Source organism: Marmota flaviventris, chromosome 12 (assembly GCF_047511675.1).
Source record: "Marmota flaviventris isolate mMarFla1 chromosome 12, mMarFla1.hap1, whole genome shotgun sequence".
NCBI classification, from domain to species: Eukaryota; Metazoa; Chordata; class Mammalia; order Rodentia; family Sciuridae; genus Marmota; species Marmota flaviventris.
The window spans coordinates 10,614,932-10,642,494 of NC_092509.1; the positions used below are offsets into that span (position 1 = coordinate 10,614,932).

At 58.0% G+C, this 27,563-nt stretch overlaps 1 protein-coding gene across 2 annotated transcripts; it reads right to left on the reverse strand.

Annotated features, from left to right (window-relative positions):
- Positions 1-328: 328 nt before the first annotated feature.
- C12H1orf198 (chromosome 12 C1orf198 homolog) lies at positions 329-26,574 on the reverse strand. 2 transcript variants are annotated; one of them, XM_027948016.2, is made up of 4 exons: positions 26,197-26,574; positions 13,990-14,040; positions 5,747-6,226; positions 329-2,645 (listed from the first exon to the last, which is right to left on the reverse strand). In XM_027948016.2, the coding sequence occupies exons 1-4, from the start codon at positions 26,536-26,538 to the stop codon at positions 2,592-2,594; spliced, it is 927 nt and encodes a 308-aa protein (XP_027803817.2). In that variant the 5' UTR covers positions 26,539-26,574; the 3' UTR covers positions 329-2,591. The 2 variants fall into 2 exon arrangements, with proteins under 2 accessions (XP_027803817.2, XP_071475910.1); XM_071619809.1 differs by lacking the exon at positions 13,990-14,040.
- Positions 26,575-27,563: the final 989 nt, after the last annotated feature.

Genomic DNA, 27,563 nt, shown 5'->3' on the forward strand with positions numbered 1-27,563 from the left:
CGCGAAGCTAAACAAACACCCCCAGATTTGACTCAATCAAGTGAAAGCTTCCAGGGCAGCTTTTGCTCTGCAGGGTCCCAGAGACTCCAGAGACTCGATGCGCTGGACCTGTCCTGGGAGCCCTGCTGTGGCTCCCATGTCACTCAGGGCTGCGCCCGAGCCCCCCAGGCAGAGCTGCCCTCCTGTCGGGCAGGCACCCAGTGGCCATCGCCCGGCTCTAGCAGGCTGCAGAGGCCGTATCCAGACTGTGCCCTGGGCTCCTGCCTGTGTTCAAGTACCATCGTCCCAACAGGCCTCCGGGATCCAGCAGAGGCCAAGACAGACAGGCTGGCATTTTTAAAAAGGCTTTATTAAAGGCAATTAGTATAAAATACAACCAAGTTACACATTATAAGAACTCATCATCTCTGAAAATGTGTATCAAAGGAAGGAGGACCAAAGGGAGGCCGCTCCACTCCCCCCATGGGCCACACCCAGGCCGCAGGGACAGGAGCAGGCCCGTGACACTGACCCTGGTTCTGATGTCCTGGAGGGCTTCTGCAAAAGCAGTGAGAGCAGGACGCTGGTCCTCGGCCGAGACCTAGGTGCAGGACCAGACACAGGCTTCTGCTGGGGAGTGTGCTCATGAGCTCCTTCTTTGACAGACCCACCTGGAGTCTGGGGGAGAAGCACGTGGAAACAGGGAGCTTCAACCTGGGGGAGGGAAAGTCGCCTCTGCACGGACCACCCATGTGGGGGATGGTCACCCGTCAGGCAGGATGGGGACTGCACTTCTCCCGAAGGCAGAGCCAACATCACGAGACCCCTCAGGACTCCCTGCTGAGGCTTCCACTCACTTATGGGGGGCTGCCCCCCAAGAGTAACTAGAGCTTGCAAGGCTGAGACAAAGGGACCAAGAGCATGGAGTCCTCAGAGGCTCCACCCCTCAGCTCTGAGGACGACCGGAATGCTGAGATTCACAGGAAAGTTGGAAAGAAAGGGGGACTTCTGGCAAGGAGAGAGATCGCTGACCAGGCGTGCCAGCAGGAGCCCTCTCTCTGCTGCCCACACCAGCAAGCACCCCCACAGCAAGGAGCACCCTGGCCTCCAGCTCAGCCGCCACCCTGAGGCGGAGGTACAGGCAGGGGGGAGGCCCTGGGTTCCCTGTGTGACAGTGCTGGCCCCTAGGGGGCTGGTGCCCAGCTGGGCTGAGTTGGCGGGGGTGGGGGTGGGGGATGCGTCAAAAATGCTCACGTGGTACAGAGGGATGTCTACCTGCCACACTGCAGTCAGGGACCAGAGGAGGGAGGTAAAACCCACGCCCCGCCCTGGGGCACAGAGCGAGGGTGGGGACCAGCACAGTTGCTAGCCATGGCTTTGGCAGAGACTTTGCTGCGGGTGGAGGCGGTTGGAATCAGATGATGTCCTGGAGAGTACTTCAGAAGGGCCTAGGAAGCGTATTTTTAAAAGCCCCCCTTTGGTCCTAAAGCTTGCTGGCAGGGGTCCGAGGGAATAAGGCCTTAGGTGAGGGGACACAGTGGCAGTGGTGTGTGCACGGCACAGCACAGGGCGCCTCCTGCCAGAGCACAGGGCAGGGCACAGTGAGGGCAGTGACCTCCAGCTGGGGTCTACCCTCCTGCCACACAGCCCGGGAATCTGCTCCAGCCCCAGACAAGCCCTGCTGGGGTGCTGTGGGGCCCCAGGGCACTACTGCTGGGGCCACCAGCCACCTCTCCCACTCTGCTGTGGTCAGGGCTGGGAGGGCCCATCTTGACGCAGCCTGAGCAGTTGGGGGTGGGCAGCCACAGCCCGTCTCCTCTGGAAAGCAGCAGTAGTGAATCAGAGGGGCCTCTGCCCCAGCAGCACTGCCACCCCGACCACTCATGTGCAGCATGGGGACAAGTAGCAGGTCACATAAGTGCTGGGAGCTTCCTAAAAGAAACTGGTACAAAACCAAGCAACGTGGTAGCCCACAGCTGCTGAAGCTAGGTACGGATAACAGGAGGTCGGCGCACGACTCCAGACACGCAGCTCTTGTTAAACAGGATCGATACTTCAGTGACCATGGGCAGCTCACAGACGCTGTCCACCGCGTGTGGACGGACTGTTTCCTGGAAGCTACCCAAGGTGGCGGGTGGCACATGGTGCAGGATGTGCCTCCAGCAAGGGGCTGTGAGCACTGGGAGCTCCTGAGGGCAGATCTTCCTGTGGGAACAGCAGCAGCCAACATGAGGGACCGAGGTCATGGCAGCCACCACCAAGGAGACCAGCTGCGTAGGGAGGGCATGAACAGGAGACAGGATTTGGTGGGGACTTGGTGACGTTGGTGAGGAGGCCTCCTGAGACGAGGGTCATGGGCAGAGCTGGAAGGGCTTACTAACAAGATCCACTAAATTCCTAATGGTCCTTAAAAATTCCAGATGTAAAACTTCCATTACCAAATTGTTGAAAATAGCATATATATCTGGTTTTAACAAAATGAAGAAAAAACTGGCAAATTTACCAGCTTCCAAAAAATCAATAGTAGTGAAACCAGGAAACAGGCTGCAAACCCTTCCTGGGCACAGCACCCTGGACACCTCGGCTCCCGGCTGCACTGTGCCCGACACCATTTACCAATTGTCCAGAAAGTCGAAGCCGGTCTTCAGGATGACGCTGGAGCCAGCCTGCAGAGACAGGAGCACAGTGAGATGCAGCCCTCGGATGTGGGGCTAAAAACAGCACCTCATTTACAGTGGCCAGATGACGCTGCCTGCTTCCCTCTCGGGCCCTGACCTCGAATTGAGAATTGAGAACAGCACAGCAAGTCCAGTGCCAGCACCCCCACCTGCGCCCCACGGTGGCCCACGCGGCTGTGCGGCACAGGTGCGCAGAGCCAACCAGCGTGGCACAATCCTCTGCATCACTCGGCAAGAACAGAGATGTTCTTACACACGCAGAGAGGAAGGCAAGAACTCTGTGAAGGCTAGTGTGCACGAGTGGGGGAAGTGAAAGGTCATGGAGTGGGTCTCTGAGAGCAGGGACAATCCAGGGATGCGGCACTGGCTGGGCGGCCCCTGGGAAAGCAGGCGAGGCCCCTGCTGCACCACGCTCAGGGTCAGCTGGGTCCAGCGGGAAGCCGCCAGCTGGGCAGTGACCCTGACGTGCTGCAGCACACAGGAAAGGCTGGGCAAGGTCAGTGGCTTCCCGGGACACGTGTCTTAGGCCAGGTGTGCTCACCTGAGATGCCATGGAAGGAGCAGTGTGGTCTATCCCCTTCCCTTCCCTCCTGCCTCCTGGATGTGGTGCCGCAGTCTGTGCCTTGGTCCCCGTCACAGGTCCACAAGCCTCCGGGCCCCCATGGAGCCGTCCTACTTCCCGTCAGAGCCAACAGGTGGCATTTGGCACAAACACTTCCTGCAAAGCCCGCAGGACTGGAGACAGGGACCAGGTGGGGCAGCAGAGGACAGGCTGGGAAGAGCAGCCTGCAGAGATGGCTGTGGAGCCGTGGGAGGGAGAAGGTGCTGGAACTGTGGGCTGCACCTCCTCAGGAGGCGCAAAGGATCAAGGATTCCTCCAGGAAACCCAGAGTAACCAGAGACCACCTCGATCCAACAGCAAACCACAAACACCCAACTTAAAAGTGAGCAAGGGAACTTAGTGTTCTTCAAGGAGACGGTCACCAAGCTCAGGAAAGACTCACTCACACGTTAGTGGCCAGGGTGAGAGGCACGTGCCAGTCAGGAAGGGCAGACGCAGAACCTCACAAGCGCTAGGGGGACAGTGGGACGGTGCATCCGCCATGGGAAAGAGCAGAGAGGCTCCTCAAAAACACTGATAGCGGGCTGGGGCTGGGGCTCAGTGGTAGAGCGCTCCCCTAGCATGTGTGAGGCCCCGGGTTCGATCCTCAGCACCACATAAAAATAATCAAATAAAGATAATTGTGTCCAACAGCAACTAAAAAATTTTTTTAAAAAAATATATCACTGATAGCCCAGGCAGTGCCCTCAGGAGGCTGAGGCAGGAACATCAAAATCTTGAAGCCAGCCTCAGAAATTTTAACAAGACCCTAGCCAACTAGCAAGGTCCTGGGTCAGGAAAAAGAAAGGACTGGGGATGTGGCTCAGCGGCTGAGCGCCCCGGGTTCAATCCTTAGTACAGTCATCCTGCATCTGGGAGGCACGCAAAGAACAGGGGCTCAGAAAGATCTGCCCACCCACGTCCCAACAGCAAAGGGAGGAAGCAAGCATTTGCCCACAAATGCCGGGCGACCACAGCAGCAGGGCATTACTGGCCACGCCACTCGCTAAGTGAAGCAAGCCGGTCACCAAGCCAGGCAGCTTCTCAATGCCAGCCCGCGTCTCCAGGGGTGCGGGGGTGTCATAGCAAGTCTGTCTGGTTGTGAGCTGGCCCAGGGCACTGAGGAAAGCTCTGGTTCAGAGGAGGCGGGGGCTTGCATGACGCTGACACTGCTCAGGGCCACTGAACCCCACACTCAGAAAGGGCAGGAATGACGTGCTCATGTCCCGTGTACTTCAGTGTGAGTTTTAAGTTTTAAAGATGTTTAAAACCAAAGAAAGTGTGACCATCAGATGACCACAGGGTCCCAAAGGCCAGGAGGCCTGACTGCTAACAGCCACGCCCTGGGGAGCACAGCAAAGCAGCTGGGGTGCAGTGGGCTTCTCCATGTGCCTGTATCCTGACCAACAGGTAAATCAGACAGCTGGACGGCAGCCCCAGAGAAAAGGCCTGGTCACGGTGGAGAGTGTGCAGGAGCGCTGACCTGTTTGAGGACGTTTCTCATCACCATAAGGTTCTATTGTGCGGCCAGCACCAATGGGTGGACACTCCTAGGAGGCCAGGACCCTCGTTTCCTGCTCTGGCCATGCCAACCTGTTCCCGTCCTCCCTCAGGACTCCTCCAGTGAGGCTCTGCAGGTCACAGCCAGAGAGACATCACCAGGCAGCACAGCACCAGGGGGTGAGCAGGGCCATCTCAAGGATGGACGACAGAGCCCTGTTGGGGCCTCGGCCACCCGTGATGCCCAGAGCCAGCTCCCAGCCGCTCACAACACAGCACTGTTCGTGAACAATGCCCCAAAGCCAGCCTCCTCTGGAGAGAAAGGCTCCCCTGTTTCTGCGTCCTGGCTGCAAGCAACCCTCCAACACTAGCGTCATTTAGAATCGCCACAAACATTCCGTCTTCACTTTGCTGTCTCCACCTCGTCAGTGTCACAGACTGCCCAGGAAAGATGACAGGGGCCACTCCTACCAGGAGTCAGGGACACTCCAGCCACCAGCAATTCATCCCTCTCCAACACCCAGCACCTCACCCTGAGGGTTTAGCAGACCTGGCCTCTGCATCTGTCCATGCCCTGGAGAGCTCCTCTTTCATCCCTCCTCTGGACACCCCAGCCTGTGCTGCAGGCAGGAGGGCAGCGACCCCGGGTCCCCCCTGCTTCTCCAGGCCTTGGGATGCTGTTCCCAAAGCCACGGCCTGACGCCACAGGCCCCACGGAGAGGGCAGGCCTCCCAGCCTCCCCACACTGACCCTTCCTCCCAGACTCCCCCAGCCCCTCCCCACCTGCCCACAAGGGAGGGCTGGAGCCATATGGCCAGCAAACTAGTCAGAGTACCAGGCTGGGGTGGAGCCAGCTGTGAAGGCAAGCGAGAGGGCAAGCAGGGCGAGGAAGGCCACATGGACACCCTGCAGCCATACTCTGGGGTCCCCCTTGGCTGCCCCTGGAAGAGGCACCTGGACAGAAGAGGCCCTGGCACGGGCCGCCCACCTGTGTAGGCGTGGGCTCTGAACCCAGAGCGCTGTCCTCGTCCTGTGTGGTATCTAGGGACAGTGGTTTCCCCAAGGGTTCAGAGAGTTGGTCCTCGGGCAGCATGCCAGAGGTGGCTTGGGCAGGCGGTGGTCTCTCCCGGTCCACATTCACACTGGGAAGGACCCACTGCTCCTGCCGGTAACAGGCAGGCAGGACCTTCTCCCCCTTCTCCATGGACTTGATCTGGCTGGGGGTCAGCGACTGGAATCCGGCCTCGGGCCCCTCCCGGGATCTCTCCGCATTGATTTTCCAGAAGGGCGCCTCATCTTCCTTCCTGGCTGGACCCAGGGCGTCCAGGCTGGACGACCTGCTGCCCTGGGTGGGCTTGAGGGCCTGTGGGCCCTGGGAGACCTTGGGCAGTGGCCTCAGCTCACTGGTGGGAGCGCCACTGCTCGGCTCCTGGATGCACAGGGAGGAGAGGCTGAACTCCATTTGGCTCTGCAAAGAGAAGGAAGATGGAAGCTCAGCAAGGAGCAGGCGGTCAGCCCCTCACCACCTCCCCTGCTCTGGACAGACACTTCAGGAGCTGCTGGCCGTGCACTGCCCATGTCCTGAATGGCTGTTTGCAGGACTGTGCTTGCATACCCGAGACACAGCCATCTCGAGGCACAGCCTCACCACGCCCGGCCCTGCCAGCAGCTCCAAGACCCTGAGTCCGAATCTGGCTGAGGCCAGCAGTACACAAGCCTCCTGCAGGCCCTGTGAGTTGCTGTCCACAGGTGAGGCCCCAGGAACATGAGGAGCAAGGACGCGGCCTACAGAGGGCCAGGTTGCATCCTGCCACCCAGCCTCCAATGGTGACCACAGGGGAGGAAGGGGCAGGGCAGGTACCAGCCACATCTGAGACCCAGCCTCCCGCTGACCAGAGCCACCTGGGACGTGCTGCCAAGCAGAGCTGACTGAGTTTCACTCTAGGGAAATGTTCAGTGGCCACCACCTCCAGAAGAGCCCACTGGAGGCCATCACGTCCCCAGCTCTGCAGAACAGGGTACCTGCTATCCCATCATTTCTGAAATCAATTCTGAAAATTCCCCTTGCCCCCACCTCCACTTCCTCATACCTGCCCTTTTCATAAGTAAGCAAGCTGGGTGCAGTGGCCCACGCCTGTGATCCCAGCAACTCGGGAGGCTGAGGCAGGAGGATCACGAATTCAAAGCCAGCCTCAGCAATTTAGCGAGGACCTAAGCAAGACCTTGTGTCAAAAAAAAAAAAAAAGGCTGGGGACAGCGGTTCAGTGTGGAGTGCCCCTGGATTTAATCCCCAGTTCTGCAAAAGAGTGAATAAATAAAGAAGCAATAAAATGATGTCACAGAGAGCAGGGGAAACAGAAGACTCCAACATAGCCCCTGCCCTCCCACGCCACAGCCACCTTTAGGCATGCTGCCCCTCTAGCTCGTGTGCTAGGAGGGGGCCTCCAGCCTGCAGCTTCTCTCAGTCTTGGGCACCACCCACGCTGCCGGGTGCCTGCCGTTGCCCTCCGTGCTGCCAGCGTTTCCTCCAGCTGCCTGCCACCTGGTCAGCACTTCCCGCTCAGACAACATTCTCCTGAGTCCTCACTGCAGGAGTCGGGGGCCAGGGACACTGCGTGCATGGCACTGTCCCCACTTCTGGGCTGCCACGTTCGGAGAGGTTTCCAGAAGTGAAAAACCAACACACAAAGGTGGTATACAGTTCTGGACACCAGCTGTCCATCTGCTTCCCAGGGAGCCCATCTCCCTGCCCCGGCCATGCGTGGACACAGAGTGAGTCAAACCATCTGGCCAACCCAATCGCTTCTAGCTCTCCAAGATACCACACGGGCTCCTGCACTTGGTAAATGTCCTCTTTGGCTCTCACGTTCTTGCAGTCTCCCAGGACTCTCCCCATGGGTGGGACATGCTGCCAGAGCGAGGGGGACAACAGGCCCTGAACAGAGAGCCGCCCACTTCTCTGAACGGAGGTGCTCCTGGATCCCAGGCTGGTGGCCAGGAGTCGCCCCTCTGGGCTTAGGACAGAAGACAAAGAGCTCACATTCACACCGCAAGGCAAGGTCCTGGGTGCTCGGTGTTGGAGGAATAGACCCGACACACAGCCATCAAAGCCAGCCCTGCAGAAGACATGTTCAAGAGCACATGGACATCCCGGGCATGTCCCGGGCACATGGAGTGCAGTTTTTAAATTATTTTTATCCTATAAATGAGGAAACGGAGGTCTGGAATGACTCAATTCCCCAGGTCATGAGTCTATCAGGAAGCTGTATGCTAGGACTTCAGCCTGACCCAGTGATCCCAAAGCCTGGCTGCATGGACCCAAAGCCAGTGGCCACCAGGTGCGGGGAAAGCAGAGCTTGGCAGGACCCATGGGACCTCTGCATGTCCATCCTCGGTGATGCAGCCCTTAACGGACGACTTCTGAGTGAGACTCTGAATACACTGCTCATTTTTTAATTCCACAGCAGAACATGGGGACACCATGGGTGCGCAGATGACCTGCTTCAAACAGGCGGCCTACCCCATGGAGATGGGGCACTATGACCAGGAAACTCTGTACAAAGGCTCTTCAAACCGAGCACCTTGTTGAACCGCAGGCTCTTTTGGGATCAGCAATTTCTCTGGCCCGTGTAGGACGAGGCCGGAGGGTCTGCAGACCTGGGTGCAGCAACAGGCTGAGCCAGGCCACTGTGGACAGAGGCCATTGGCAGCCATTCTTAGGACACATCACTGTGGGGAAGAAACAAGCAGTGACAGGTTGCTCCTGGGGCTTCACGGGTCCCAGAGGCCTCAAGACGGAGGCCTCGGGACAGCTCCCCAGGAGGGCCTCATCTGGGCAGAGGTCAGGCTGACCCGAGCAGCTGCCTAGTTTGGGGACTTTGGAGGTGAACAGGGAAGACAGGGAGTCAGAAGAAAAGCTCTCACATGCCTGCTTCTCCTGTATTCTTAATTCTAAAAACAAAGCATGGCTGCAATCCCCTTTAAACCATGCCATGTGAGAGGGTCTCTGGCCCACTCCCTACCCCATGGGATCTGGGTTTGTTACCCAGAATTTCCAAACACAGTCTCCCGTGTGGTCCGCGACCACCCAGCTCAGCAGCCCCAGGACCCACAGCAAGAACTCTGGCAAGGCCAAGGGGGTGGAGAGCCGCCCCTCCCAGCCCAGGGTCCCCTGGGGCCCTGCTCATGGACACCCACAGCGGCCCTCGCACCCAGCCAGGCAGTGTAGCCGTCGGCCAGGTGGACACAGGCCCCTGCCATCTCAGAGCAAGTCCCACGGGCTTCTGCTCTGTGACTCCGCGTGTGGGAGTGCCCTTCCCTCCCAGACCCAGGCTTGTCCTGGGCTGCTGTCCACTTCTGGTGGGAGCCATCTGAGTGCCTCCCAGAGCCCACCAAGGAGCTGAGGCAACTTGCCCTCTCCAGCCCAGACCCAGCTGCTCCTCCTCAGGAAGCTGCACACCCCACAGCACCCTGCCCTGTCCCTGCATGGCCCTGGACGCCCTCCCCTCCCCATTCCTGTGGTCACCAAGCCAGCTTGGGGCAACAGGCACCACACCCAGGGAACCAGAGTGAGGCCTGAGAGGAGCCAGAGTCTGATGGGGATCCATGGGGATCCGGGGGCTGCGCCACAATTCGGGGTCCGAAGGGGAGGTTTGCTGACCTCAGACCATGCACATCTAGGAAGAACAGCTCAGGTAGCCACTCAGTGAGCACCTACTGTGTGCCAGGCACAGGTGGAACCTCCAAACACACTCACTCACATGGAGGGACCAGGACCACCACTCTCACTCACTAAGCAGGGCTGGAGCAACAGCCCCTCACTCATCTGAGGACCCACAGCGGCTCCTCTGCCTGGCCCCAGGCCCCCGGCAAGCGCAGGGCTGGGAGAGGAGGTGGGAAATGGGAAGACTGTGAATCCGCAGACAAGTTCCTCATCTCTGGAACAAGTCCCTTTCCAGACAAAGGAAAAGAGCTGGGTCCTGGGGAAAGGAGGTCATGACAGCCTCTCCGAGCATGGGCAACACTGCATGGAAAACCGTAGGAGCTGGTGGCCAGTGGACACCACTGGTCATTGGTACCTGCGACAGGCGGAACAGCGTGGGACTCAACACAGTTGTTCTCTGTTACCTCCACACAGGGAGACGGGAGAGTGAACAGGAAGCCCCTCCACTCTCAGCCCACCTTCCACACCCTGAGGAGTCCGGCCAAGCTGGGCAGGGCGGCAGTCAGCCCACATGGGGACCAGGGCTCAGCGGGCCACGTCTCTTCTAAAAACAGCGAGGCCACAACAGAGCGCTGTGTCTATTTTTATGTCCCACTCACTGGAGAGGAATGCGCGATATTCCAGCAAGGGGTGTGCCCGCTGCCAAAACTAACTAGTGGGCTTGGCAGTCTCCGACAGGCCTCACTCACAGGGACGAAGCTACAGGGGTGCGGCTGGACAGTATCGCAGCGCTGGACAGATCCTATAACCTCACTGAGCTGTTATTCTTCTTACCTCCTCTCTACACAGGCAAGGACGGGAGGAGCAGGAGGCACATAGGAAAACCTTCAGAATCACAGCCCAACAGGGACAGGCCAGCGGGGCCAGACCCAGGTGGGCAGGGCCTAGCAGGGTCCAGGTGTAAATACCACATGCCAGTGTGTTTACCAGGCAAAGGGCACAGGCTGCTGGGGTGTGCAGAGGCAGGCGGGAGAGGGCAGAAGAGGCCCTCACTGGGGCCACACAGCCCAGCTGACCTTGGGGCACGGTGTGCCCACCTAGGGGCTGAGCCTCACGGGGACAGAGGCACACCAGCCCTGGCCTCTCTCCTGGGCACTTCCTGGGGTAACAGGAGAAGGGGCAACAGGGGCTGCAGCAGGTGGGCACACAGCCCTGGAGGAGCACTGCCTGCCCTTGCCCATGGGCCTCGGGCACGCACCCACAGGACTCAGCACAAGTGATGCACGGCAAGGGAGCCCCAGCACGGCGACCAGGATCAGGATTTGGGTAGCACTGGGGGCAGGCGAGGAGGTGAGGAGGAACTGGCCTGCAGGAGGGCAGCACAGGCTGAGGGCTGCAGGACAGACTGGTGGCTTCCGGGGGCCAGAGAGCAGGTGGAACCACAGGGATCAGGGAGCCTGGGGAGAGGTCAAGGGCAGGGGACTGGGAGCTGGGCCCTGGGCCTCAGGAAGGGATTAGGGAGAGCCCAGAGGGAAGGAGGGAGGGACAGGCAGAGGAGGGGACTGCAGGGCAGAGATGGGGACTGTCGGTGAAGAGGATCACACTGGGGGTGCAGCCAAACAAAGCCACCACCTGTGCAAGATCACCTCTCCTATAGAAGCTGACCCTGCAACAGGACACAGGCTCCTCTGCTGTCACTTGACCCCGTGTAGGGCAGAGCCAGCTTGTATCAAAACCTCGTGGGCAGGAGCCAATCCCAGCTGTGGCCCTCTCCCATACCCACCCTGACTTTAAATCAGCTAACTGTGTAGACCATCCCCGAGCCCTTCCTGTCAGAGCAAGGGGCAGAGGCTCGTTAGGGACAAACCCTGGGGAACTGCCTGCCCAGGTGTGCCTGCTCACAGGTTCCCTTTGGGGACATCTTCTGCAGAAGTACAACTTCTGAGCATGTGTGGTACCTGGGTATTCCTGACCCCTGGAAGCAAAGGAACCCACTACCTGGAGGGAAGGCCCCTTCCCCGCCAGCAGCAGATGGTGCAAGCCTCAGACAGACCCAGGCTCCCTTCTCTTCATCCACCCTGACTGCCTCCCCTGAACTGTGGCGTGCTGACCAACGGAAGGAACGGGCGACTGAACCCAGCCTGCACAACCCTGTACTGGGACACACCACGGAGGACATGAGCCTGCAGCCCCACGGAGGCCCTGGAAGGCTTCCCTACTCTGGATGCCCTAAGTGGCCCTCAGAATGAAGGAACGGATCCCCACCCAGCTCGCTTACCAGCCCCAGAAAGAGAGCTGAACACCCGGGCAGACACAAATAAGCCAGGCAGCCTGGGCAGGCTGAGGGTCCTGGGGCCAGCTCTGCCTGCCCAGCCCCCCCAGGCATCTCCAGACCCTCCAGCCCAGGCGGCCAGGGAATGCAAGGAATCCTCTGCACTCCGGCCTCCTCCAGGAGCACTGGGCGCTGGTTTTTCCTCTTGAAACTTCAGTAGCATGAGAGAAGAATGCAGCGGGTGGGGTACCACCCCTCCCCGGCTCTCCGCCAGGCCGAAGGACGGGAGGAAAAGATGACCCTTCCAGGGGGCTGTGGGAATAAGAGGGGCTGGGGACTTGCTGTTTAAAGGGCAGCGTCGGCTGTGCAAGGTGGAGAGCTCTGGGGACGTCACTAGCTCAACTCACCCCACAACGCACAAGACCCCACGCTGCACCCCACAACACATGCAGTTTACAATAAGGCATCCTGGAGGTGGACGGCGGGGTGGCTACAGGATGTGGGCTGCTCACCTAACACGCTGACGGCTGGGGAGAGCTCTGCATAGCCCAGGTCAGTGGCCGCTGTGCCCCAGGACGCCCATCACACTGGGCAATGAAGGTGATTGTCCCCTGGACGGCTCCAGGACACACAGTGGGGGGCTCCACGGGCCCATGAGACCTCGGCCAGCACCTCTGGATGCCTGGCCTCGTCTGCCTCACCCTGTCGTGTCACCAGACCAAGGGCCCAGAACAGGACAAGGAAGGCCACCATGCCCGAGGCTGGCACTCCTGACAGAGCCCCTGCTCCTCCCTCCACAGCTTCCCCTGCAGATGCTCCTGCCACTCTTGTGGCCACAGAAGAGGAAGAAGAGGGCCTGGCTGAGCACCAGGGTGCGGAAGGGCTGCCTGGCCACCCAGCCTGCTCTGTGGCCTCGGGAGACAGGTCCATGTGGGTGGCAGCTACTGTCATTCCAGGCTGCTCCCCGACACCCAGCCCAACCCTGGTCACCCTCCACCAGTGCCAGTCCCTATGCAGGCTCTGGCTCCCATCAGACCACTCCCACTCCCTACCCTCTGCACGGACCTGCGTTCTGCACTAATCTACAATGAAATTTTGAAAAAGATGTGCAGGGTGTAGATGCCAGCATCTTTAGGATGCTTGGGGCCTGGTGCGGTAGTGTCAATGGCAAAGGGAACCTACACTTTCCAAATGAACATGCTCCAGTGAGCGCATGTCATACAACCCCCAAACCTATCTCTAAGGTTTAAAAATAATCTCCAGGACACCATGGCACACACCTATAATCCCAGCAACTCAGGAGGCTGAGGCAGGAGGATCCCAAGTTTGAGGCCAGCCTCAGCAACTTAGAAGTAAAGGGCTGGGGATGTGATTCAGTGCAAACATACCTCAGCTGCACCCAGTTTGCATGGTCTGGTCAGCCAGCATTTGTAGCAGTTAGCAGCTGCTCACTAAACACTGAACAGTGTACTGCCAGCTGCCCAGCACCTGGGGAAATGGTTCATTTCAGGACAGTTCCCAGCGGAAGCCTCACAGTCTGCTCAAGGACTCCTCATTCCTTTCTCCCCACCTATTCTCCCAGCTGTTCCTGGATGCCAGGGCAGGGCTCTGATCAGAAGCTGTGGGGACAAGTGACACAGGCCCCTTGAAGTAGCAGCACTTGAAAACCCCAGTGTGAGCTGGGACCCGCCCAGGCACAGCCACCTCTGCTCGCACACGCTGCTATGGCCACTACCCACCAGCACACAGCCTGTCTGCCGCTTCTTTTCCTGGTGTGAGAGGCAGCTCCTATAGTCACTGGGCCCCTGTCCCTCTGGGGCAGCAAGACGGCTGAAGGCAAGGCACAGAGACCATCTGGACCCCTGCTCCTGAGCCACTCTGGCAATGGAGACCCCGGTGCCTGGAGGCCAGGCCCCCGCCCACACTGGGTTCTATCAGCCACGAACCAACTAGCTAAGTTCACCCCACCACAGGTTCAAAGCTGTGTCACCAGCCCCCCACTGTGGTGCCAAGTGCTGGTGGGCAGAGGGATGGGCAGAGAAGGGCCCCCACAGGGCAGCCCAAGCCTGGGCATCAGGGGTGTCACAGGGCCTTATGGGCCCAGGCTATCAGACCGACTACCACTCTGCCACTGCACACGTGTCCGGCTTTTCACAACCTCTCCTCCCTACCACAATGGGCTGCCTGCTGCCTGCAGCCGGTGTGGGCCCCGCTCCCCATGTCCATCCAATGCTGCAGAAAAGGGTGAACTACTCAATTCTGCTTCAAGGGACGGATCTAAGTTTAGCCAACTTACCCGAGTTTCCCAGGAGAAAGGAGCAGAGTGCTCATCCTGCCAGGTGATGTCCTGGAACAGAAATTCAAGAATGAATCCAGACCTGGGCCATCCCCGTGCAAACGCCACCCAGGACCGTGGGAGCAGGGACAGGCACAACCCAGGCACAGCCCGACTACGCTAAGCAGCCCAGGTCTCCAGCCTGCCCTGGAGGTTGAAGCCCTTCCCTGGGGCTCCTCCCTCACCTTTCCCACTGGGGCTGCCACCCCTCTAGACGCTGAGCCACTTCCAGGGGATGGAGGCCAGTCCGGCAGGGAAGCTGCATGGGAAAGGAGCTGGCCCAGCAGTCTCAGCTACCAGCACAGAGCTGCCTGCTCGTGGACCATGCCTTAGACTGCCCAGCCTCAGTTTCCTCCAGTGAAGGGAGAATCGCACCCCCGTTAGCCGACCTACGAAAAGCATGCCAGGCACAATCTACCAGCAGCACCAGCCACAGTGGGGCTTCCTTCTCCCCGAGGGCCAGCAGAGAAGGCAGGCCTGGGTCAGCAGGACAGTGGAGAACGCCCTGAGACGCAGGGCCTCCTTCCAAGGTCTCTGGCACCACTCCCAGGCCTCACCAAGCAGGAAGAGTCCCGGGACAGTCCCTGGGATTTGGCCTTGGGGCCAGGGGTGGGGGGGGGGCAGGGCAGATCTTTGGGATCTGACCTTGGACCTGCAGGTTTTGTCCACTGGCCTAAATCCACGGCTAGGGGGGCCTCCTGGGCTCCCCTCTGCTCCCTGCAGCATTCCTGAGCTAACAAAGACCTTATCTGCACCCTGCTATTTAGGGACCCAGGTTCTGGACCAATGTGGGTCACCACGGTTGACACAGACTGAAAATAGGATAAAGAATTTTAACTGAAACTGGTATTAAAATTATATCCAGATCTCACCACCCACCAATAAAACCCAAGTAACTATGTATTTCCATGAAGAACCCAGTGCATTCTGTCTTCCACACAGAGCAGTCCTGCGCTGCCGTCAGGGACCTGCCCCACCTCCATGGTCCTGCCAGGGCCCTCCACTCAGCTTCCAGCAGAGCCCACTGCACCCCAGCCTGGCATCCAGCATGGCAGGGACTGGGGAAAACCCCAGGGCCCGCAGGCAGAGCCTTCAACACAGCCGCTCTGCCAGGCCCAGCTGGGTCCCCGCAGCCAGCCTTCTCTGAGATGAACAGCACGGGGTCCACTGCTGAACTGTAATGATGAAGGCCATGCTGGGCCCGGGCAGTGGAAGGCCTGCTCCCCCAGATGCAGGAGGGGGGAGCCGTGATGGTCCACAGGCCCCACCTATGGCTAGCACTGGGCCTCCCAGGACCACAAAGGCTGTTCCTCCCCCAGCCCCAATGCCTGCCCATCGGGGTCCACACCCAGTGATGCCCTGGCTCTGGTCAAGCCATACCCTCCCACATCTCACCCTAACGTGGGACACAGAGCCCAGCTCTTCTCGCCTCTGGCCCAGGAGTGACATGTCCCCTGCACTAGGCCCCTCTGTGGACCCTGAGGACAAGGGCAAGGAGGAGCTATGGGGAGACCCATGTTCAGGCCTTTAGCTGACCACAAGTGTGCCAGGACAAGGATGGCACAGCCATGAGCACAAGCCCTGGCCCAGGCGCGAGCCGTGAGAACCAGGCCCCAGCAGCGGGAGGGCACCTGGGGCCTACCCCATCAGAGCCCAGGGCAGGTCCCCCGCAGTGGAGTGTCACCACACGTAGCAGCATTCAGGGGTGGTCCTAGCTTCAGAGCTGGCTTGTGCTGTCTATTTGCCTCCTGGCCACCAGCCAGGACTTTCAAGATGAGAAGGACGGGGTCACTGCCATCCCCTTTTTAATTTCAGTTCAACCCCAACTTTTTCTGGAAGGATGTGCACTACCACGCCCTGGAGCAGAGGTTCCAGGCGGAGCCAGGGTCAGCCTGCTATTGAGGCCCATCCACGTCTCTGGGTGCCTGTTGAGGGAGGGGACCGTGCGTGAAATGACCTGGAAGTCTCTGAAATTCTGTGCTGTTGGGACCCTGCAATCCTCTTAGAAGTAACAGCACAACAAGATCTTTGTTCTTAGGGGGAGACAGAGAGCCCTGATGCCTTGCCTTTTGGATGTCACCGTGGGGACGGCACAGGAGCCATCTGAACAAAACCCTCTGCACTGGGCTGCCAGCCTCACTGCCTCCAAGGATGGAAGTGTGTGGGGTCTACAGAGTGGAGGCAACACGGGACCACCAGCACAGGATGGGGCACATGGGAGCTAGACTCTCACAAGTCACGTACATAACTCGAGTCCCTTGAGACTTAGAAAGATTAGACCAGGAAGGCTTTTGGTTCTGGAATGTGACTGATCCCTGGGGAGCACAGGGTCAGCCAGAGCTCGGGAGGCCAGGTCCCAGTGGTCGCAGACCAGGCCAGGTGAAATTCCATGGGGATCACAGACGGAGACATGTCACGCTGAGATTTTTTCCCCAGCTTCGTGTCAGTAGTATTTTGTTTGCTCCAGCAAGAAACTAAGTCAAGGGGCAGATTCCTTGGATTTCTGCAATTCTGAGTCCATAAAAGAAAACAGTAAAGTACTTAACAAAAATAAACTCACCAAACAAAAATGTGACAGGGGCTGTGACGTCAGCCACCAGCTGCACACTCCAACCGCAGGAGTGCTGGTGGGAGGAACGGGCTCCCAGGCTTCGCGTGAACATGGTGCCGACTCCCAAAGGAACAGCACCCATCACACGCCCACCCTCACTCGCACATATGGGTGCCCTGACACACACTCCGACACACACCACAGCACAATGCTGTCCCTTGTCCTGTGCTCCTCACGTTCCTACTTCCAATGGATACCTAACAATAGTGACCTGCCATCCACATGCCCCTCGGGCTGCTCTGGGCCCCAGGGCTGACACTGCACGGAGGGACACCTGCTACTCAGACCATGGACAAGACCAGTGGGCTTCGCCCTGGAGAGCACCACCCTCAGAGTCCAATTCCTCTCCGTGAGAGACGTCCACTCCACAGGCCAACTCAGCCCAGAAGCACGCTCAGGTCACCAAACTCCAAGGGAGAAAACAAACAACAGCCACACGTTCACCCATCCTGCAAGAGCTGACTATGAGGCACTTCCCCTTCCTGTAATTCCGCACAGCCATCATTAAAGGCTGAGCCATGCAATCTCACAGCTGAACACATTAGGACAGAGGTGAGATGCTCCACATCCATGAGGGTGGCCACCATCACAAAACGGAAAACAGTGAACCCCAGCAGGCCCACGGAGCCCGGGGCTCTGCCGGGGCAGAGGAACAGCACCCTGGGGAGAACAGGGTAGCGTCCTGCAGGAGGTGACTCTTCTGTCCCACTGTCCCAGAGGTGGCCCACCACAAAACTTAAATACAGTGTATGATGTGGAACGATGCAATAATCACGTTGTAATCACCACCTAACCTCTGGAGGACAACATCAGCCTATCTCAACACATCTGTGTTGACCAGCAACATGGACCCCATGGGACACAGAGTGAGCAATTCACCCAGCAATTCCATCCCAAGGTGTGTGCCCCAAAGAGTTGAAAGCAGGGGCTCACACGGGCAGTTCCACACCACAGTCACAGCTGCAGGATTGACCGGTGCAGTCCCTCGGTGCAGCAGCGCAGTGTTCAGTTTGAGGAAGGGAGGAAACACTGGTGCACACTCCAAGGTGGTTGGATCCTGAGGACACTGAGCCCAGAGGAGAGCTAGGCAAGAGGCGGACACTGCAGCACCACTTCCACGAGACAGCAGCAGGAAAGCAGACGCAGAGGCAGAGCTGGCTTTCAGGGGCAGGGGACGGGCACTTGCTGCCTAAGGCGCTCAGGGCTTTGTTCCTTACAGGGCGCAGAGTTCCATCATAAAATGGCAACCTCTGGAAATGGGTGGCGGTGATGGCCACGGGCACTGAGCACACAGGCCCCTGCACACCTAAGAATGGTTAAAGTCACAGCTGAAGGTTGTGTGCTTCGTCAGAATAAGGCCACGGAAGACCTGAAGGGATCTTAAGAACCAGTGGCCACGGGAGAGGAGCCCTCTGAAAGCCTGCCTGGCTCTGCCAACCACATCCTGGGGAGACAGCAGGGTGGGGGGGAGAAAGCTCAGCAGCTGTGGGGGCTGGGAAGAGGAGGCGTGGACAGGCGGGTGCAGAGGACCTGGGACAGCAAGTCCAGCACACATGACCCTAAAACATGGCCCTGTGGTGAGCGGGACGTGGGGAGACGCTGACCACATCCTGCAGGTTCTCTGATGAGTGTGGCAGGCTGATTGGGGAGGCTAATGATGGAGAAGGCACGTCTGCTCCAGCGAGTCTGGGCGGAAGGCTGTGTGCTCATTTCTGCTGGGAAACTAAAACTGGACTGAAAAACAGTCTAACTTTTAAAGGTGTTTCTCCTCTAAAAAGGGCTATGCTCAGGCTCTTGCTTCCCAGGTACGTCAGCACACGGTGCCACCATCTGCTCCTGAGCCTGCTGCGCCTCTGGCTCCTGCAAGCTGCCTTACAGTACTGCTGCACAGACTCTGCCACAGCTGATGCCGTGCAAAGGGCCTGTGCCAGATACCAAGGTTGGCCCTGCCTCTCTCGGAGCCAGGTGTCAAACATCTACCAGCACACCACAGCCGCACCCAGCAGCAAATGGACTGAAGTCCATCACAGGCTATGGTGAATGTGATTTCTGCTATTAAAATTGAAAATGATTCCGGTAATATCGCTTTTGAGATTATCTAGCTCACTCAATTATAGTTGGTTGTGATTTCTCTGTAAAAGTCATGACTGTTGCAAAATTATTCTAGAATGGGGAACTCTAGACTTCAAATTCATTTCAAATGTGGTGAAATTTTATAAATATTAACATTTCCTCTAATTGAAGTTGATGAGAAACCATTATGCATTTAGTCTTTGGTAACGTTCTCTCTGATTTTAGGACCAGTATGTCTGGGCTTCCAACTTGTAAAATGGACAGGTCCCCCAGGCCCTGCTCAAGCTGCTCCAAGAAAGGCAGCAGGGCAGGAGCAAGGGGCTTCCTTGGCGGCCTCTGCACATGGCCCGGCAACCAGCAGCCAGCAGCCAGCCACCTCTCATGGGATCCAGTAGGAATGACCCCCAGGACCCCAGGGCCCTAGGTAGCCACTGAACTCAAGACTCTGAGAGCCCTAGCCCCACAGTTCCCAGATTTGGCTACAAATCAGAGCCACCAAGGGTGCCGTTTTCAAAAGCAGAATCTGTGTATTCCACTCAACTCAGTCACATCAACAACAGGGGCTGGGGAAGGAGCTCAGTGGTAGAGTGTGGGAAGCCATTCTCGCACGTGATTGGGCACCTCCCGGATTGGGTGTGAGGCGCTCTGGCTAAACTGTGTCGGAGCTTTCCCCACCCTCTCCAGGTGCGAGAGCCTGTCAGTGTGGGGGTGTGACTGACCACTGACCCTGAGGCCAATCACTGACCCTGACCTTGGAATGCTGCCCCCCTCGACCTTCACTGGATGGAATTTTCCCCTGAATTTCTTGTTCCCCAATAAAAGGCCACTCCCTGGCATGCTCTCTCTCTCTCTCCTGCTAGCCCTGAGTAAGCCTTGCTGCCCTACCGGGTGGTTCGAGGTGTGAGCCAGAGAGGTGAGAGCCGTCTCGGACCTGGTCATAGAAAAAGGTAATTGAGTCTGTGTGTTTTATTTTGATCTCACTAGTTAACTTTTATGCCACGAACCTCTTTAATGAAACCAGTGTGCTGGTCGCCTGGTAGAAGTAGAGCACACGCTTAGCACGAGCAAGGCCCTGGGTTCTATCCCCAGCACCACTTGGAAAACGAAGCTCCCTAGGAAACTGTTTCTGGTGCAGCTCCTCCCCAGGCAGCCCTCTGGTTCAGTCACTCACAGGACCCATGGACCCTGAGCACGCTCTTCGCCCCAGGAGCTCAGGAGCTCCTGGCCATGCCGCGGCACAGCTGCTGGTGCCCAGAGGCCACATCTGTCTGGCCAGCTAAACTAGCCACAGCATGCACAAGGCTCTCACAATCTTCCAGTGGACTCCCTTGAAACCCCTGGTTCATGTGGGTCCAGGCCAGGCCTGACCACCCCCCAAGGCAGAATTACAGCTGTACATCCTAATAACCAACCAGGGCAGCATACCCGCGCCCAAGGAGCCGCAGGACTCAGGCCACCTCCTAAAGGCTTCTGTTCCAACTGGCGTTTGCAGACTCCATACAAAGAACTGCAAGTACCCGTTTAACAACAATGTTTCACTATCTGCTCGCCCAGAAGCGGAACAGCACAGACTATCAACCACCACCTCTTACCAGGAGTGCCAACTTCCTAAGAATAAGAATCCCAACTTCCAATGCCCCACACAGACTCAGGTTTCTTGGGAGATTCAGAAACAGCATCCAAAAGGCTGCAAGGAGATCACGGGACCAGGAATGGCCACTTTCCTCCCCAAGTTTTCACATTAGAGGAGCTTCTGAGTTTCTGGCAAGTACACAATGGCATCTTGCTTAAGCTGGGAAATGCTATAAGTTAGAGAGATGAGACTCAGAGAGCAGAGCCTGCAGGAAAGGGAAAGACAGGCCCCACGCATGGCTGGTGATATCAGGTGGCCAGGAGCTTCTCGGCCCAACCAGGCAAAGCACAAGGATGCAGGTGAGTCGTCCGAGCTGCAGGGACAGAAGAATCCTTCTGTGGACTCCACTGAACGGCACAGCACCCTGGGCCTGTCAGTCAACTGAAAACACACAGCTCAAGGCAAATCCATCTACACTTGTGTTGACTTCTCCTGCTAAAGAACGAGATCTTTAAGGCAATCTTGATTCTTGGTGTTGGAAGTTAAAAACCTACCTCCGCACAAAGACTTGCATCAGGACGTCTACAGCAGCTTTACTCATAATGGCCAAATAGTGGAGGCCATCGAAACATCCTCAGCAGGCGAGTGGACAAGCTATGGCCCATCCTGGCACTGAGTCAGGAGAGGCACAGAGGGACCTCACACACAGCACCAATGCAAGAAGCCCCTCTGAAGAGGCCGCAGCCTGAGCGACCCCGGCTGTGACACCCTGGGAAAGGCAGAGCTGGGGAGAGGCAGAGAGGGGTGAGTAATGGGGTTGGCAGGGGGTTGGTTCTCAAGCAGTGAACCTGGTCTGTGTGATGCATTGTGGTGGATCCTGTCTTTGCACGCTGGGCGAGGTCCACAGACAGTGCATCAGCCATGGTGAACCCGAACACGAACTCTGACCTAGGGTGATGAGACATCAGCACAGGGCCGTGACCACGGACCACCATGACCATAGACTGCCTGCCCATGGGGGTGCACTAGGTGAGCGAGGCTGCCTGCGAACCAAGGGTAGGTGGGAACTCTGAACTTTCCACTCAGTTTTGCTGTAAATCTAAAACTGCTCTAAAAAATTAAATCTATTAAAAAGGGGAGGAGTAAAGAATGATAAAAATATGCTTTTTACCTATTGCCTATTCACAGCAACTGTACACACTTATGGTATCTGGCTGTTTGTTTCCTTTAACTGGAATATATTTAACTCTGCTGAGATGGGCCTTTCCATAACTGGAGATATGAGTGCAGCTCCGAAGACAGAAAGCAGCTGTGATGCAGTCCTGGGTGCGTCCACTGTGCACGCGGATCCAGAGACTCAGCTCCACACAGCAGAAACAGAACCGAGTGCCTCCACCATGGTGACAGGCAGAGTGCAGAATGGGTGGAGCATGCTTCAAGGAAAGAACAGAACGTGGGCAGGAGTCTAAGGAGACAGGTCTAGCCTGCACTCACCCACTCCTTATTTATTTATTTTGAAGAAAATATTTTTTTCAGTACTATGGGAATGTCTTGGTCAGGGTGTGAGCGATTCCTAGTTACCTGCCTGCTTCCTGCGTGACTGTGAACAAGTCATTTCATTTCTTTGTAAAACCTGTACCCGGGTGCCACTGGAGCCAGCAGGCAAAGGCACCTAGGCAGGGAGGCCACTCTGCCTGTGCAACCAGGGCACGCAGCCAGGTGCTGATCAGGGTGGAGAACCCTCAACATGCCAGGGAAGCTTTCAGGCAGCCCACGGTCTGCGCCTAGCAGAGACTTCAGAACTGGCTCTGGCCATTTCTCAATGCCTGCCCAGTGGCCATACAGAGCCCCAGCCAGAGACACAAAAAGCCACACCCACTCTGTCATCTTTTCTAGATCATGCACGGGTGCACCACACAGAGGGGGGATCAATCCACACATTCCACCTCCTGAAAAAGCAAGTCCAAAATACTGAGACAGCAACTCCCAAACTACCTTCTTTTTAATTTTAACAAAATATGAAAAAAAATAAAAGGCCAAAGTGTCAAAGTAAGTGAGAAGGGAGACTTCAGGAGCCGCAGGTCCTGCAGCTGCCTGCTCTCCCCAGCAAAGGCTGCTTCTGCGGGGCTTGAGACAACTACCATACTGATGTATGCAACTTGTTATAATAAATCTGTTTACTTGACCAAATATCTAGGCTGTGCAGGACTCAGGCCCACAGGCCCTCCAGAACCTGGACCCTCAAAAGCGGGCAAGGCAGGTCCTGGGCAGGCAGCCCCTGGAGGACGGCCGCTGACAGATACTCCACCCCTACGACACCTACAGGTCCTCCCGCTGTGGACTAGGAAAGCCACCAGGCCTTAAAGGGCCTAGGACAGTGCAGGAGATGTCTGGGAGCCCGGAGACCAAGACTCAGCCTCAGAAAAGGAGGTAAAGCCATGAGGCGTGAGAGAGTGGCCAGCAAAGCCCTAGGTTCCCGCAGCAGGAGAGGGATATGGGTCCAAGGATAGCAGCCATCATGCTCAGCTGCTGAGGAAAGGGCGGAACTAACTGGTCCTAGGGTCTTAAAACTCAGGTATGGCCGGGAGCAACACTGCAGGTCTGAATCCCAGCCACTCAGGAGGCAGAGGCAGAAAGAAAACAAGTTCCGTCCTGCCTTGGTAACTTAGACCCTGTCCCAAAATAAAGTAAAAAGGAGTGGTGGTGTAGCTCAGTGGTAGAGCACCCTGGTTTCAATTCGCAGTGCTGGGGGTGGGGGGCACTCCCCATGCAAAACCCAGATCAGGGTTCTGAGGATGGGTGTGAGGAAACGCCACTCCTGCCCAGCCCCACCTGCTTCATGGAGAGGTAGATGCAGCAAGCAGATCCACACAAAGGAGCTGCCCGGGCTCAGGCCTCCCAGTCATCTGCTGGCCTGTTGTAGCCAAGAGGGCGGCACCGGGTGAGCAACTCTGCAGCCTCCCGCACCTACTCAGATCTTGCTGGATGGGTGGCACGGAGTTTGGGGGTGGGGACAGGAAGCAGAAGGCAACACAAACCCAAGAGTTCAATTTTCTATCGATAACAGGAAGCAGAAGAAGCATGCAGGGTGTTCCCTAAACCCTTAGAAAGCAAGAACCTTTCCTCTCCCCAGGTCAGCCATTCCCAGCACTCACAGCCATCAGGAGGGCGGACAAGCCAGACCCGTAAAGAGCCTCCACCTGCAGACAGGCCTTGCCATCCTCACCGAGATCCTCCACCAGGAGGGAGCATGCTGTGTGCGCCTGCTCCAAGCCAGGCCGACTCCAGGGGGCCAAGGGCCCGCAGGAGGCAATACCTGCTGCTGACTGCGGTGAGGACCTGGGTCCCAGATGTGGGGGCCCCACCTTTGTGTTGAGCTTTCCTCCAGCACCAGCCGAGGTTTACCACACAGGAGGGCCTGGGGCCTCGGGGAGGCAGGAAGGCTGGCACTCTGGGCAACATTCCACTCTGTAGATATTTACTGAGGTCACAAGCCAGATTTTTAAAGGAGCTGGTGAAGACTAAGCTAAGATGCCGTTACTTCCTAATACAATAGGACGTGAGGAATACTTGCTCAATTGATTACGAAGAAAGAATGTAAAACCTGGCAAGTACCTCAAGGCCTCAACAAGGACAGCCACCTTCTTCTCTGCAAGGGGCCAGATTAAATCATCAGAGCATGGGGACCTGAGCCAGCCCAAGTTTTCCACCTCACCAGGCATGGAAACTACACACACACACACACACACACACACACTGCTGCACCTGTCCTGCACACAGGCAACTTCAGTGCATGAACTGAGCCCCTGACCACACCCAGAGCCACTGAGATCTGTGGTCACCATCATGTAATCAGACTTCTATTTATTCCAGTAACACATACAAATAACTAGATGATGGTCATTATGTCTGCATTCACTGACTTAGGATATTGCTATGTGGGACACAAAAATGTCACTGGCAATGAGGGAGTATTCAAAGAAGTAGGCAGCACCCTTCAGGGCAGCTGACAGGGCATGGGGACCCCTGTGACCACAGGAGAAGACAGATCAAGTGGGAAGGGACAGCCCTACTCAAGCTAGTCCTTTGCTCAAATCTGGGGCCACCCAGCTGGGGGTCATCTCCCATTTTGTCCTATCCATCATCCCTTATGCCCAGGAGCTTGCCCTCCTCCACAAGTGATCTCCCGTGAGCAACGACGAGAATGCAAACTCCACTTCAGTGCCAACCCCTTGCCTCGTCTGATGGCATTTAAACTACCCAGCCACCCTGGCAATGTTCCTGCAGACTTCTCCTAAAACCAAGGCTGTGCCTGTGGTGGCCACCTGTGCTGAGGTTGTCAGGGGTAAGCCAGGGTATGGGCAAGCTCTCAACATGTGTGAGAAGCTGGGATTCAATTCTGAAAGACAGGGCTGGTGGCTCTGGGAAGCTCCCAGGTGGCCGCAGCGGTTCCCTTGTTTTTATGTCACACTGGGTCTGCAAGTCCAGAAAGAGATCAGTCTAGCTCCAGATAGGGACCCAGAGTAGAACTTCAGCCTGGTGGAAGGCTGTCCCTGCCAGCGATCCTGAGCTGCAACGTGGCCTGGCTTTTTGATGACAAGCAGTCATGCCACTGCTCTCAGCTGGACAAACCCAGAGCCAGGGCTAGGGCCAGCCACTCTCCAACATCTGCAAGGAAATTACAGGCTTACTGCCCTCAGGTTTATTTACTTATGCCTTCCAAGGGCCGCCTGACTTCTCACACCCAAACCTGCACATCTACAGAAGTGCACATCTTCCCCCTGGGCTGTTTCGGCTCTGGAAGACATTTTAAAACCTATATTTTCCTTTCCCCAGCTTACCACGCCCTTGTTTTTCCTGGCAAGCCTTCCAGTTGAAAGTCCAAGGGGGAGTTTTCTATTAATTCCATGAGAATCCGGGCGCTGCTGGCAACACAGTCCTATACTTCACACTTCCCGACCTGACGTCAGAGTGAATTTATGGCCACAGACATTCTGCATTAACGAACGTTTCCACATATCCAAGCCTGAAAGTTTGCTCTAAGCCTCATTCTGAACTTGAGTCCCTTCACAGTCCCCAACTTCCCGGGAAAACCTCCCCCGGCCCCTCCCCTCAGCAGCCTGAGCAGCAGCCTCAGCGGAGTGGACCCCACTGCTGCTCCTTCTCACTTCGCCACTCCAGGCAGAAGTCAGACCAACCGCCAAGCGAGGTCCCAGGGCACGGAAGGCTTCAGGGACACTCACTCCCAAGCGCACCAAGCTTCCTAGCGCACAGATCCCGGGCCTCCCAACCCCGAACTCCCTGCGCGTAGCAGGGGTAGACTTGCGGCTGAGCCTGCCCTCCCCTCCGAAGGGGCGAGGCTGTGGAGCGCATCTAAACTCCTCTCCCAGGATCTTTCCGTAGAAAAACAGGGTCGCCACGCTCGCCGCACAAAGCGCATCGTGCCCCCCAGTCGCACCTCGGGACGGTGGGCTCGGGACGGTGGGTCCCTGTCTTGGAAGGCGCCTCCTCCTCCCCGAGACCCGCCTCTCAAGCCTCATTCCCCACGGAGCTCACGGCCCGGCACAAGTACTAACTGACACCGCGAGCTGAGTGCCTCGCGGGTGGGCGCCATCCCCGTTTCACTCGAGGAAACTGAGGCTCTAAGACTCTCCCTGGGCCACACAGCTGCCAAAGGACAGAGCTGGGGCAGAACCCAGGTCAGCCGGCCTTAGAATTCCCGCTGTCGCCACTTTGGTCCGCTTTGCTCAGTAAGTGGCCTTTAAAGCCCCCCTTCCCTTCTCCCCGAGGCGCCCCCAGCCCCGGCGCCGCCCACGTCCCTCGCACGGGGCGGGGGTCTTGGAGCCCCCGTCTCCGCTGGGCCCCTCTCGCCGCCCATTCCCCCTCGCGCGGGGCGTGTCCGGAGCCCCACCTCATCGCCGAAGCGCACCACCTTCTGGCCCGTGGGCCCGCGCAGGCCGGGGAAGCGCGCGGCGTCTTCGGGGTCGCCGGGGTACCCCGGGTCGGCGGGCGCCGGGGCGCGCGGCCCCACCAAGCAGCGGTCGATGATCGCGTCCTGCTGCGCGGGCGGCAGCCGCGCCCACTCGGGCCCATACTTCTCGCGGATCTTCTCTTTGTCCTGCATGATCTTCCTGGCCATGGGGCTCAGCGACGAGAAATAGGTGAAGCGTTTCCGCTCCCGCTCGTCCAGCGGCCGGTTCCCGCTCATGACCACGGAGCGCGAGGCCGCGATCGCTGCCGCCATGGACGCCATGCCCGGCCCGCCGCGCCGCGCCCCGCCCGGAGCGCCGCCCAGCGCCGGCCGCCCCCGTCCCGCCGGAACGCCGCCCCCTGGACCCGCGCTGGGTCCCCGCCCCGCCGGATCACCGCCCCCTGGGCCCGCTCGGGGACCCGCCCCTCCGGAGCACCGCCTTCTGGGCCCGCGCTGGGTCCCCGCCCTGCCCGGAGCACCGCCCCCTGAGCCCGCGCAGAGTCCCCGCCCCGCCCGGAGCGCCGCCCCCGGGGCCAGCACTCAGTCTCCGCCCGGAGCGCGGTCCCAGCCGGGCACTCCAGACCCGCCCTCCGCCCTGGGTGCCGCCCGCACCCCCCGCCCGGCCGGTCTGAGATGCCGCCCTTCGCTGTTCCGCGCCGCCGGCTTTTCCCGGGCCGGCTTTGGCGGGGCCGGCGTAAATCCGAGCCTGCGCCCGGTGGTGGGCAGGCTGCTCCTTACTTCGCGGCGGTCGCCATGGCGCCAAATGGTCGCCACTGACAAAGGAAACTTCTTCACGTCCCTAGCGAGATTGGGCCCCGGGCCTCGAGGCCGCCGAGGGGCCACCTGGGAGGCGCAGCCCTAAGGAAAGTGGAGTGGGCCCTGCTAGTGGCTTGGAGAGTAAAGGAAGCGCAGGAGGCCAGGCCTTTCCCCTCTCTGAGCTGAGCTGCCCAGTCCACCAGCGCAGTGCCTGACTCTTGGACCAGTGCCCCACGCGTGGACCACAGGGGCTTTCCCCACACCGGCTCAGCCCTTGCCTTCTCTGACTCTTGTCATTCCAAAGCAAGCTCCCAGATGTTCATTAATGAATTTCAAGAGTGCATCTTAAAACATCACCAATGTTATGAAACAGGGATTAAAGGGGGAAAATAAGTGGATCAGTGTACTGAGGCTATACAGCATCAATTTAAATGGAGAATAACACCACCAAAAAAAAAGAAAATCCCAGACACAAATGGAAGTCAGTTTCCTGGGTCTCAGAAATCACAAGAACCCGTGCAGCTCCCTGTTTGCAAACAAGAGGGAGGAAA